At 39.6% G+C, this 14,250-nt stretch overlaps 1 protein-coding gene across 4 annotated transcripts in view; it reads right to left on the reverse strand.

Annotated features, from left to right (window-relative positions):
- Nucleotides 1-14,250, reverse strand: part of FNDC3A (fibronectin type III domain containing 3A) — a 121,405-nt gene that overhangs the window by 3,279 nt on the left and 103,876 nt on the right. For all 4 annotated transcript variants that reach the window (XM_065858924.2, XM_065859004.2, XM_065859139.2 and 1 more), the window contains 10 exons: nt 13,947-14,015; nt 12,492-12,610; nt 9,804-9,909; nt 9,535-9,710; nt 8,355-8,468; nt 7,398-7,547; nt 6,585-6,868; nt 4,304-4,513; nt 2,771-2,937; nt 2,054-2,181 (listed from right to left, as the gene is read on the reverse strand). In XM_065858924.2, the coding sequence (XP_065714996.2) occupies nt 2,054-2,181; nt 2,771-2,937; nt 4,304-4,513; nt 6,585-6,868; nt 7,398-7,547; nt 8,355-8,468; nt 9,535-9,710; nt 9,804-9,909; nt 12,492-12,610; nt 13,947-14,015 (1,523 nt within the window). The remainder of the gene's footprint in view (nt 1-2,053; nt 2,182-2,770; nt 2,938-4,303; nt 4,514-6,584; nt 6,869-7,397; nt 7,548-8,354; nt 8,469-9,534; nt 9,711-9,803; nt 9,910-12,491; nt 12,611-13,946; nt 14,016-14,250) is intronic.

The following is a 14,250-nucleotide window of genomic DNA, read 5'->3' on the forward strand; positions in this document are numbered from 1 at the left end:
ATGTGGGTAGGATGGTACAATTTGACTTCTCTCTTCAACACCCTTCACCTCCTACCACCATTTTCTGGATTTGCTCTATTTAATTGGTAGCAGGATACAGAAAAATCACATCATGCAGCAGTTTTTCCTATTGTTAGTTTTACCATACTGTTAGATGGTATTTCACAAATGCAAACTATCAGCCATTCAATGGAAGAAGCGGGAAACCTCTTCTGATTTTGTTGTTGAGGAGCTGTTTGCTGCGCCTGTGGCTACTCCCGTACTCGTAAAGTCCTCCCACCACCAGGCAGCTGAGCTGGGATCTACTACCTGGGGTCTTTTCTTTCGCTCAATAAATTGTTCCTGCGCTCAGACAGGGCAGGTCACTGGAAGTGCAGCTTCCTCAAAATTCTGCTAATTTGTGTCCTGCACTCAGTAGCCAGCAAACAGGCCACAGACACATGTCCTACTCGAGCTCCAGCTACACCAGATGCGTGGGTCACTGTCCCCAGCTGCTTGTGCCCAGTGTCTTGCCATGAGTTGTACCTCCCTCAAATGTGTTTGCTGGGGCATTTATGTGGTTGCTTCCTAACCCCTGTAAGAGCCTGACTGATGTATGGAGCTCAGATGGCAGATTATGAACTTATTTTGTCTGAAGCATGTAGGGAGCAACAACATGAGCAACTTGGCTGACAGACCAGGGAGAAGGAGGAGAAGAGAGTGAAGTTTTGGCAGGGAAATGGTAGCAAACAGCTGGGAGTGGACTTCCAGGCAGTTTCTTTTTTCTCCATGTCAAATAAAACTGTCACTACTATATCTAAGTATCTTAAAGGCTGTTTCCATGGTGTTTACTTCTTGACTGTTCTAATTTTAATTTTTGCGAACCAGTCTTCTCCTTTTATTTGAATTTACTGCACTAAACAGTTCTAGAGAGGCAAAAGGAATGATGTAACTCAGCCTACTTTGTTATTTTCAGCCTTAAAATGTAACTTTTATTTTCAGCTCATTTGGCAATACACATTGCTCATCAGAGTGTGATTTGACTCTGTCTAGAAGCAACACTGACCACACCTCACATACTTAATGTTGCATCTACAATTTTAAAGTTACAATAAACAATATTCACATGGCAAGGTAACAAATACCTTGGATTACGGTTCATCTTTTACCGAAAAATTTAACAAATGGGCATAACAAACATAGCACTACATTAAAAGTTATTAATTATGAAAATATCAAGGTCTGTATCAACCAAAGCACAGGCAACACTTATTTAATATTGACCTATAATAAAATTATAATATATCAGAATTAATTGTGTTTCCTTGCTGGACAGAAACCTGCTTGCTTAACAGTGTGAAACAGAGTTTCCAAGCCCAGTTTCATGTCAATTATCAGGCCATTTATAGGGAAGCAAAATTAGCACTGCACATCCTCTTTTAAATGCAGACTAATTTGTAGCTTGACGTTTCAAACTGCATGTCTAGATAATCAAATCTGAAATTAAAACACGCTCTCAACTGCTCGACCCCTATAGTTACAGCATGTCGTACTACTGAAAGGGTCCTACGGTAAAAAAATAATCACTGAACTATATTAAAAAAAGTTTCCCTACACCTGAATGTCTGCATTGCATAAGTAGGGGGGGTCTTTCCCATCTGCAGTTCTCTGTACATAAGTATGATTTTGGCAACATCAAAGTTTTTATAACATTGTTTACTGCCTTCAAACAGCTCGTAGTGCAAAGAGAACCCTTTATTCTTTTCCTAAGTCTCAATTCTGTACTACTGGGTAGACATCTTCTTTTTGCCAGTTCTTCCTGTTAGTGGACAACTTCTTCATCACTTGACATGTTAAGTATTTAGTAAACATCAGTGTAACTCAGACAGGCTGCAACTTACTGCATTATTTATATTCTCTTTTCTCTGTGACAAGGGTTTTAGGAGATATTAACTTACATTAGTAATAAGAAGTTAGCATGGTGACTGAAAACACACTGGAACACAATAATCTTTAATCTAAGCTAGTTATCACAAATACTAATTGGAGAAAAAATAACTTCGGCACATCATACCTGTCTGAATTCCGAGTCTTTTCCCACCATGACCTGAAGACAGTAGATAACTGGATCACCCTTCATGGGCTGCAGAACCTCCCACGTGATCTCACAAGTGTGATCGTTGATTCTCTCTATCCTGGGTGCTGAAGGGAGAAAACCCAGAAGTGACAGCTAGCTCTGCCTCCCCCACTGCTTAATGTTATATTCTAATTTAGACTTGTAAAATTCTATATTCTATCTGCTCGTTTGTCTCAGAGAAAAAGATTAAGATGTAAATGTATTCTTCCGACAATGTTATCTGGAACAACAACTAACAATTCACATTGGTCTCTTACTGCTAGTTTATGCATTATTGGTGACTGAAAGTGTATATCATATGAAAAAAAAAACAAAACACCAACAAAAAACAACAGGTGCTCTACTTAAAATTATTCTAAACATACTAGGAAGGATTTTTACCTCAACTTACTGTAACAGCCTGGTCACTCTTTCCTGGGAAGCAAGGATTCTAAGTACAAACCATCTTATGTCAAAGAATGTGTAAACCTCAAGTCTCTCCTTTTTGGAGCAAATATTTTAGGCTTTAGGTAATTACAAGAAAGGAGCATTCCCTTACTACCCCTACCTGCACTTGGGAAAGAGCTCGGCATTCTAAATACACCAAATACAACACAACGCCAAAATCAACTTGCCATCCCCCCTCCCCCCAAATGACAAAAGGAGGACTTTTACCTTTCAAGGCAGCTGGAACGGATTTCGGAGTAGTGAAAACATATTCTTGAGAAAGGGGACCTTCACCAGCTTCATTACATGCCTGAATACAAAATTTGTATGATGTCGACTCACTGAGTCTTTGTACTTTGTATGTGTGGCATGGCCCTCTGTATATGGATACAAACCTGAAAATGGAAAGAGTAGTTTATTTTAAGCACAGAAAATGACTTCCGAAGTAGCTACAGTATTGTCTTGAAACGTGTTCCCATCATTTCCCAGAACCTAATGAGAAACCCAGAAATACTTATTTCAGAGTTAAACAGTGTTCCGGCATTACTATAATACAACAAGCTCATTTTCCAGGGCCAAGTTTTTGTTTCCCATGTCTTTGAAATAACATCGCTTTTACACAAAGAGTACTACAGCCTGTCTCTTGGGAAAAATGATGCAAAAAGTATTTTCAGAAACACTTCTGCACTTGAAACAATAAGAAATGACAGCAGTTTTTTTTTTTTTTTGGTCATCTCCTCCTTCAAAATCTTTAGCTTTCAAAATTAGGTAACTAGATTTCAGCTTTTTCCTCCTTTGCAACTCTCCCTTTCTACACCTAAGAAAGTCACGGATCCAACTGCTCTTGTAGGTCATTGTCAGAGATGGGTGAGTGATGAAGCTCACTCAGATCTGCACAGGAGGCCAGAGTCACACTCACAGCACCCACCAGGTCTCTCTCTGAGAGCTTTGTAGACTGGACACTTTCCCTCACGTTCTAATTCTTACATAGAGTGATCTTGGCATCTCTCATTTGACTTCAAACTTTGGTATCCCCAGGACACAGCACAATTTCATCTCTTTCTGCAGGGGTTATCATCTACTTTTGTTTAAATTTAAAACAGATCGTACCTGCACACAACCCAGTCTTTGGTAATGGTAATGAATTTCTTTCCAGTTGAGAGTCTAATTTATTTTCATTACAGCAGAGCAATTTCACCTAGCAGATCTAGTTTGTCTCACAGTCAAGCTAAAGCTACTCAGAGATTCAGACACAGTACACAGTGCAGCAGTATTGTTCATTCTACCATCTAGGCAAGGACACGTGCTGTACCACCTCAGCTTATATAGCGATTTAACACAAGAGAAGGGATCCCTTGAATAATTTGTACTATATGATTTTATTTTCCACTTAGAATAATTGCATATAAAGACAACAGAGAGTGAAGAACTCATCCTTTCCAGTATCAAATATATAAAATTCACAAGAATGATTAGACTTGATACCTTGATGAAATACTTAACTGTGAGAGAGAAAAATGCGCTAGTATGAAACACTTCATTAAACTCTTCATATTGAACCGTAAATAAAAAAACTATGAAGTTTTTCATCTTGTACTTCCCAGCACAGAACACTAGAGCCCTTCTTGCCTGGCCAGATGAGATGACCTCCTATGTCTGCTGTAAATTCAGCCCAGTGTATGGAAATTTGCCCTTTGCTGCCATCTCCCAAGCACCAGACGGCAGTGATACAGGGCAGATTAAAGCAATGCCAAAACCAACCTTCTGTTCTTATCCTCCATTTGAAGGTGGTACTGAATGGAGTCAGTTAATGCTTTTGCAGCTCCCTCTCCCCACTTCAGCTTGAGAGTCTGAGAACTGTACGCAGCACATTCCAGGCGAGGTGGATCCGGGGGAAGAGGCTTTGTTTTCAGTTTTATGGTGTGGCTGAAAGGACCTGCTCCCAGACTGTTTAGGGCTTGAATTCGTACTCTAGTATTTGAAAAAAGAGATTCTGAAATTAGATTCTAAAAAATAACTGCTTGTTTCCACCATTCACGTTCAAGAGAGAATAACAATATCAAATAGATGGGACTTACTACCCTGCAGACTTTTATCAATATTATGCTTTGATAGACTGTCATGAATATGCAGCTGTGTCATTTCCCTCGCCATGTTTTAAGGAGCTAGATTGATTAAAAATAAAAATACGTTAGCACATTTGCATCATTCACATTAGGGAAAAGATGCAAAAGTTACTTCAAGAGTGGTTCATCTTCCTGACCCTGCAGGCCTGGTACCAAAATGTTTGATACTCACATTGGAGACATGAGGGAAGGTAAATAAACCTGACCCCCAAGAGAGGAATCTTCGGCTACCGTATCAGGTGAGTTCAAGAATGACCACAGGGAAGTTTTACACGCTTTTGGAATGGATCCGATTCATTCCTCTAGGTGAACCTGCTTTAGCAGATGGGTTGGACTAGATGATCTCCAGAGGTCCCTTCCAACCCCAACCATTCTGAGATTCTTTGATATGTGAAAATAAAATGATGGTGCCCAGCTGTCTCTCTTGCTGTTTTGACTGGTAATACATCTCTGGGTACCTGCAAACGCAAACCATCTTGGGGTTGCTTGGAAAGGCAGAGGGGAAAACTAGAAGTCAAAGGACACATGGTTGCGGGCTTTGTAGAACTCAAAATTCAGGGATAAATTTTTTATTTTTTGGATACTTAATGGAAAACAATGCTGGCATTGGGTTTACAAGTGAGAATTTAAAGAAGTAGCCAATAAATTTATTTCTAAAAATGAAAAAGCAGAAAACAGAGAACTCTGAGGCTCTTCACACCTCTCACAGGTAGCCATAGAGAGCCTAGTGTGTCTAACCTCATTTTGCAGACTAACATTTGCTTGTCTGAACTAGTATCTAGGTAACTGAAAAGAAGTAATCACCATAATTAAATTCTGAAACAATCAACCACACAATTTAAAAATTATGAAACACAAATGTGTGTGCAGGCTTCTGAATAAATACTTATCCTTCACTACAGTAATATTTAACATTATGCTAATTTATTATAGCACAGAACAAAGGTTAATAGATGCAATTTTTTATTTGCAGAAAGAGTTGACAGTGTATTCTATAAAAGCACTTTTGTGGGTAGAAGTCCAGAAATATCTTTGCAATAGAAACTTCTCATTTTTCAGTCTGTTGACACAGAGAGCAACAGCTCTTCAAACTGCCAGCACTATTGTTAAATACTTATAAGGCACACAGAAACACTGTAGTCTAACATACAGCATTAAAAAAGTAAACCCAAATCTTTACGGATTCAGAAAACTACATAGCCAGATGATATCCTAAATATACTGAAATCAGTGTAGGCTTAAATTCTGACTTCAGTGGGAATGACATTCTCCTTTAAGTTTTAACACTGAGAACATGTTTTTGTAACAGGACTGTAGTATGCCAGAATTATTGATTTTTACATTTATATTTTTCAGTAACCCTTAGGCCAAACATAAGGGATGATTTTAGTGACGAAAATTCTTCAAAAGAGATTTAAAATTGACTGATATGTTTTCAAACCAATATTCTTCAGGCTGACTACCACCCAAATTCTTGTTTCTGCAGAAAATGCATTGCAAGTTGCGACGAGCTGTCATCAGATCAAACAATCCAGTCAGTAAAGACTGGACATGGTCCTTGCTTCGATGGATTTTATCGCCAAACAGATTAGAGGTCATCTAGGAAACAACCAGTCCAAAAGCCAGATATGAATCTGAATCTGTAATCTGAATTTAGTTAAACTGACATATTAACCAGAGAGATATGGCAGATCTACAGCAATAAACACACTAAATTGTTCTTGAAATAAAATAAAACCAGCACAGCTCAATCTACTTATGAAGATCATCATTACAAAGCTTCCTTTTCCTCCATCGCTATGTACTCGTATTTCTCTGACTCAGGTAGAGAATAAAAAAAAATAGGAAACAAACGAATAAAGAATCTGCTCTTGGGGAAGAAACAGCAGGCTGTCGCGTAGCTGTGCATGGCATACCTGTAGGTAGTATCTGGCTGTAAACCATCTATCAAATAGCTGAGAACCTTCCCAACAGTTACTGGCTGCTTATCTCCAAAGTCTATGCTGTAGCCAAGGATTTCAGATCCATGGTCACAAGGTTTCTCCCAGCTTATAGCAAGGCATGTGGAAGGAGAATAGTACAGACTTTCCACTTCATCTTCACTTAGTCCCCGAAGACACGTCACAACGGCAGGTACGGAGGCCGGAGTCATACACGCCACCACTTCGCTGAAGGGGCCGGCACCTGCAACATTCACTGCCTGCAAATGCAAAGCAGACCGCGTTTTTACAGCAGGGTCGATTCCCGTTTCCAGATTTCACTAACAACGGTTCACAGAATCACAGAATGTCAGGGATTGGAAGGGACCTCGAAAGATCATCCAGTCCAATCCCCCTGCCGGAGCAGGAACACCCAGATGAGGTTACACAGGAAGGTGTCCAGGCGGGTTTTGAATGTCTGCAGAGAAGGAGACTCCACAGCCTCCCTGGGCAGCCTGTTCCAGTGTTCTGTCACCCTCACTGAGAAGAAGTTTCTTCTCAAATTTAAGTGGAAACTCTTGTGTTCCAGTTTGAACCCATTACCCCTTTTCCTACCATTGGTTGTCACCGAGAAGAGCCTGGCTCCATCCTCGTGACACTCACCCCTGATATATCTGTAAACATTAATGAGGTCACCCCTCAGTCTCCTCTTCTCCAAGCTATAGAGACCCAGCTCCCTCAGCCTTTCCTCATAAGGGAGATGCTCCACTCCCTTAACCATCTTTGTTGCCCTTTGTTTTACGTCTTTACCTGAACCCTGCAATAGTATATCGTGGCAGGCAAAAGCCCTTTCACTTCACAGCTGAGCCCGGGCCCACAATAGGCGATCTGCATGCATCCTTCCACACCGCCCCACTCCAGCCGATACTCCGAGACGTCAGCACCGTTACTCACTGGAACCTTCAAAATGGATACAAATACTCAGAAGTTAATTTCACTGACTCAAAAAAATTGAACCCAACTCACCACATCTATTTTTTTTTCCCCACAGGAATATTACCCTCCAATTTCTTTACTGATTTTTCATTTAGTACAATACAAATAAATCAGAATGCATTACTGGCCTTGGGTGACCTATACTCAAAAGACTATTTACAGTTGCAGAGACTGTTCTATACAAAGTAATGGTGATTTCAGTTGCCTTTTTTGCTGTCCTGTCCTATAACTCAGATACTTCATCTCAAGCCACTGAAAAGCCATGTTTAAGCAGTATTCCCAGATAGAATCTTTCTTTTTACAAGCTTAATTTTTATCTATTGCATTTTTTAATCAGATATCTAAGTTTATATCTGGGTTTATAGGATGTCTGTACGGCTTTTGCTACATTATTACTGATGTAATTATATAAAATTAAATCACCTTATAAAAACTGTAAATGCACAATAACTTACTGTATTATGTGGATATATTTGCTCTGAGAAAAGATAAGTACATTAAAGAAATATTTTAAGAGCCAGCACCACTTGGAAATACAGGGCAGCATTTGTGATAAAACTCTTAAAAAAAGGAACAAAGTACCTGCAGGCTACCAACTTACAGCTCCCATATAACGGTATGATGAATGACTTGAAGGTTTTACATATCAAGTACTGGATAATCAGGTAAGTATGTTTAAAAATGCGATCAAAATCAGCCTCGAGCTTTAAAGTTGAACTTAACAATGTAGAAGACAATCATGTTAAGATAGGTGTAACATGGAATTCTTACCTCCCAAGATACCTGAGCACATGCAGCAGACCTGCACGCCACTTGAGGGGGCTTGCACTGATCTGGTGGTCCAGGTGCTGTAGTTATTTCACATTTTTCCGAATAAGGTCCAAACTGTTGAAAAGGGAGTTGATACAACTAATTTGTAAAAATAAAATTACTACTCTTAAAATAACAGTTTACCATAGTAGGGACATATAACAGCAGCCTGAAACTTCGTATTATTTGCTTATGAAATAAATCTTCATGGACTATGGATTCAGGATTTTTTTCAGTATCTGACTATTCTCCAGCATAGCTGTAAGACTCTGCTTGTAAATACAATCAGAATAAATTTGACACTTTAAATTCTCAGGCAAAACAGAAAAATGCTATCCAAATCCCTATTTTGAAGTTATGCGATGGCTGCACTACAACAGAACACCATCTGTAACTGCCTATTTACATAAAGGAGATCAAGGATTAAAAAAAATGCCTGAGCTATAAACCACTCTTTGCAGGGGACGGACAAAATGTTAGGTCAGTGCTTTCAAGCCTTAAGCTGCAGACCTCTCCACAAGCAGTGTCAACTGGTCATGATAATTTTTATGAACAGAATGTTATTGAACAAATGCAAGTAGCCCTGCCTCCCTGTCTGTAAATCAGGACTTTGGATACATAGTTAAATAAAGCTTTTTCTACAGCAACAATTGATTTGAACACATTTAATGCTCCAAATAGAGAAAATATTCTTGTATCTGATAAAACATACTCAGAACTTAAACTAAATATAAAAAAGTCAGGAAACACTTCTTATTCTAGAACACCAACAGCTGTAAAAATAAAGGTCAATCAATTTACAAAGCTGTATGCAGAAAATAATTTACTACCTTACTTCACATGAGAATATAAAAATTGCAACAACGCTTTGATAAAGTACTTGGCATTTCCTAACCATTTCCCAAAGCTATTATTCAGATATAAGGCAGATTTAGCTATTTTCCTTTCATCTAAACCCATCATTATTATAAACTGATGTTTAACTGTCTGTTCCCACACACCAATAAGCTATGCGAATCAAATGATTCTACATCAGGAAAACCTCATTTTAAAATGACTCTAAAGTGCTTCTTTTAAAAGGGAAGATCCTTAATAGTGGTTGCAGTCTCCGGAACTAATTTCATTTCAGACCATTCCTTACCCCAGCCTTGTTAGCTGCTCGCAGTCTGAAGTTGTACGTCCTTCCTGGAAGAAGGCTGCCTACTGTGCATTCAACATCAGAGCCCTGGTAAACCTCTCTGTGTTCATCGGTTTCTGTCTGAAACATTTCCAGGCCATAGCAGGTAACAGGTGAACCACCGTCTACCTGAGGTGGTCCTGAAAATAAGAAAAAAATAGAAAAGCGTATTTAATTTTAACACACAACACATTTGGATCCCTTACACTTGCTAATATTTGTAACAGAATTACCCCAGCGCAGCTGAATTTCTCTTGCTCTTGGTCTACCCTGTAGTCTTGGGGGTGGGCACGGACCAGGAACCACCGCTGGTGTCTGCACCAGTAAAGAATCAGATGCCTACAAAGGAAAGACAGATTAATGAAGTCATCTAGGCCAAAACAAGCACTATCAATTATGCCAGAAGTAAAGACTTGAGTCAGAAACAAGGTCTTCCATTCTTTGAATGACACCTTCAAACAAATGAAGATGCCTAAGTGATCTGGTATGTATTTGTCATAATACCAATATAAAACATACCACAGTAATCACATATACACAAAATTAGCTTCTGCTTTTGTGTTTTAGTACACACAAAAGGGGTAGAATTCAAAGCAGTAGTTCAGTATCAGTACAAACCTAGTATAGATGCTTGAAATATGACTTATTCAATCTAAACTCATTCCCACCAACCTGCAGTTTAATGATTTCTAAAACTTTATTCTAAGGGTTGTGTACCTTCTGTGCAAGAACATATCAGAAAGGAAAAGTCGGCAGAAATGTCAATCAGAAGGGATTAAAAACAATGGAGATTTCAACTTTTTCATTGCTTAGTAATACTTCATGTGCACCAAACGTCCACCTCTGATTTGAAGCGTCTGCAAAAATACATAGCACAACAACACACAGCAGATGGCATTGCCTGTTCTGGGTGCAGACAGAAATGAGTCAGAGACACTGTGGGGTCATTAGCTTCAGTGCGATACAGAACTAATGTGAAGTTGGTAAGCCTTTTAATTTACAAGAGAGATGCATTTTAGAGTCTTATCTCACAACCGCTTTCTACGTATGCTCCAGAAAGAGTAGATTGGAAGCTCTGCTGCTTTTCAGTTCCTTTGAAATGTATTGTTGCACTGAACAACAGATGCAGAATGTTTCTGAACAACAGGCAGAATGTTTCTCAGGAGGCATATGTCCATGACAAGCTACAGAAAAGTTTTATTACATAATTCTTTACTATTCTTCTGTTGATTTCTGACACCTTCAGGAAGTATCAGGACTTTCTGAAAGTTATTTTCTTTTTGGTACTCAAATAATTTTTATTCTATACTAACCGAGTTGAGCTGTGGGGAAGGAAATTGGCAGAGGAAAGGTCACCAAAGACACAGATGCACTTGTGGTTTGGTGACATGGCACTATCCTGCCTTCTCTTCCTCCTGTACAATAGCGAGCTGAGCTATGGCATGGGTGACAGTGCTGCAGCTGAATCAGCACCAAAGGAGTCCGGAGTAATTACAATAATTTGGCTTAAGTTGGAGGGTTCAGGAAGTCTCCTAGGCACGGCACCTCCTTCCATAGTGAGTGACCTGTCTTTATGCCTCAGCCGAATTTGTAGGTCACCTGTAGTACCTATGCCAGAAAGGAGAATGGTGACCACTCTTGGTAGTGGCAGCTCTGCCATTGTCACACAGAGCTCCTCGCGCCTGCAATGGCAGCGGTTGCCCAATACGGATCAGTAGACTCACAGTCAAACTTTACAGTGTCTTCTGTACCACCAACAGGTTTATCATCCAAACTTCAGCTGAAAACATTACTGGGAACATTCACCGTGGTCTCACAGACCATAAAGTCAGGAGTCTGGAGTATGGACTGAGAGCCATGAGGCCAGTAGCTCTGCAACATTCTCCCAGACAAGTAGTGTGTGTGTAATATACAACAATTAAAGAAGTACAGCTAGGGTTTACTTTCTGAAACAGGTAATTGATTCATGAATACAGCTCCCTTAAAATAAACAAGCTGTAAGATGTTAGATGTCCCTGCTCACTGCAGGGGAGGTGGACTAGATGACCTCTGAAGGTCCCTTCCAATCCAAACTATCCTATGATTCTACAATTCTAATCCTTAAGACAAGGTGGCTGTGGGCAAGGCTGGCTGTGCAGGGGACTTCTATGGGGGAAAAGAACACACATATTTCATGTAGTAAAGGGCGGGTGGGGAAAAATGCAAACATCAAGAATGGAAGGCTTTAAGATTTTCGGGAGATCAGCTTGACAGCGAAGCCCTGCTGGAGAAGTCTGCAGAGAGCCCGGGCTGGTTTTGTTCAACCTGGTGCTGGGAAGAAGGGACAAGAACACAGAGTGATATTTGGGCACTGGAGGCTGAACTACACCACAGAAGTGACAGTGAGAGTGCATGTGTATCTAATATGTATATATGAGGGAGAATAGTATGGCACAGTGAATTGTTTGGGAATACTGGAAAGCAGAGCAATGTAAACATTGCGTTTGTGGCTGGGTCAGCATGGGAAGAGACTACAGCGCCGAGGGAAATGCTGCCTCGTCCCCTGCCCATGGGGCTGGCCGGGCTGCTCAGACAGGGCATTCCGCAGGGAAAATATTACATGTACGCTGCTGTCTTGGGATAGGCCTGGAGAAATGACATCCTGTCAGTGTATCATAAAGGACAAGACATAGTTTCTCTTTATGTAAATAAGAAAAAGCACTTTAAACAAAACACAGCATCAGAAAAAAATATTCACATTTATTTCTTTAAGAAATGGCCAGAAACCTGAAGTACTGTGCATCGATATTGGAACCTTTTTGAGATAGTAATTACAGTTATTTTGTTAGGGACTTCTGTACAATATTTGCTTACTAACTACTGGACCAGATTTTCTTCAAGAGAGAGACATTTTATTTAATAAAAATATTAGCTCATATTACCGTGCTTTGTCCTCCTTCCCCAATGCAATATACACGTAAGCGATAGGAACAACCAGGGTTTAGTCGGTCACACACATGTTCCCTAGCAGCTCCACTGTATATTGTGTCCCATTTGTTTCCTGAAAGGTTAAGAATAAGAATGAAGCAAGGTGTAACTTGTCACACTTCAATACCAGCCACAGCAGGTATCCGAGCTTTACTAAATACGTGCCTGACATTTATAAAAACAAAAGAAAACAAAAAACTTTAAGGTTTGCTTTCAGTTTCCTGGAAAAAGATCCAACCATTTCATAAAGATAGTTTCCTAGATAAATTTGTGTAGATCTGAAGTGAAATATGTTCCTTATTTGGTATTCACATTAACTAGGAGTGAATTTACTTTGAATGAAGCAGCTATTACTGGGCCAGCAGGCACATTCAAACATCATAATAAAATAAATAGGAACGATACAAAAGCAAAAATTTCCATGGAAAGAACTTTCAATTACAACGTTTGTTTCACAAACTAACTACAGTCTACAATTGATAAAGCTTGTTCCTGTATTCCTGAATGGCCCAGCACCATCTGAAATACTGATTTCATTCTTTGCTGTTCAGACAGAACCTAAAACCAGAAACTCTGTAGCATTCTCTCTCTCCTTTTAAGATATTAAGCAGGAAACCCGGGGACTTTTAATGAAATCTCCAACAACTCAATTCATCACAGAACTTAGAGAACTGGAAATTAAACATAATGCACAGCCCACTAAATCTGCACGAAAAGCTCAGGGAAGTCATTCCAAAAGTGACGGAATGTGGACACATGGTGCAGAAAGGAAAGTGACAGACTAAATACCAAAAGAACAGCATGTGAGACCCCTGACAGGGCTGCCCTTACAATCTGGGGACAGCGAGCTGTCTTAATCTGACGCACCGATTTCATTCTCAGTGTGACTGTGTTTCTGAGTGTAATAAGGTTACTTAAGAGGTCTGGATTTTAAAAAAAATTAGCTGGGTAGCTTTATGTCCAGTTTAGAAATATTGTTAATTTCCTTTCTGTATGACAAGATAGAAAAGCAAATAGCAGAAAAAATAGTATCCTAACTGTATCACTGCTCTACTTTAGTAGTGAGAAACGGAGCACTAGTTTTTCTTTTATCTGTCACACATCCAAAACCATGTGGCCCTGTCTTTCTGCCCTAAAATGTCCAAAATGTGCGATTTCCTTTCCAGAAAAGAATACACCAAAGTGATAGGTTGAACATGGAGCATCTGTTTTGACAACAACTGTTGTGGCATCTTTTTTCTAAGCCAGAGGAAAAGAACTTCTTATATACAAGCATCAACATCCCTATTTTTAAATGGCAGTCCTTTGCAATAACTTTCCTTATCATAATACACATTTTGTTCTTCCCACAGGCACAAACACACACAAGAGAACATAGCTGAATGCCAACATATGCTCCTAATACTTACCACTTAAGCCTTCAGAAATTTCCACAACATATGTATTTATTGCTGCTCCTCCATTGTCTTTTGGTGGATCTATAAAAAAATAGCAATATTCCAACTAAGCGAGGCAAACTAAACATTTTTGTAGCTTTTGAGGAGAATTTACAAAAGGAAAAATCAACAGCCAGCTGGAGATGGGTGAGTATATAGACAGGTAGCCATAGCATCCTGGCTTAGGACAGCAGCTAAGCATTTAAATCGTCCACTGTGCGAGGCTGCTGGATCACAACCCTACTGTAGTGTGCAGATGAAGAGTGACAAGTGAAAA

The sequence above is a fragment of the Patagioenas fasciata genome, chromosome 1, assembly GCF_037038585.1.
Source record: "Patagioenas fasciata isolate bPatFas1 chromosome 1, bPatFas1.hap1, whole genome shotgun sequence".
Lineage (NCBI taxonomy): Eukaryota > Metazoa > Chordata > Aves > Columbiformes > Columbidae > Patagioenas > Patagioenas fasciata.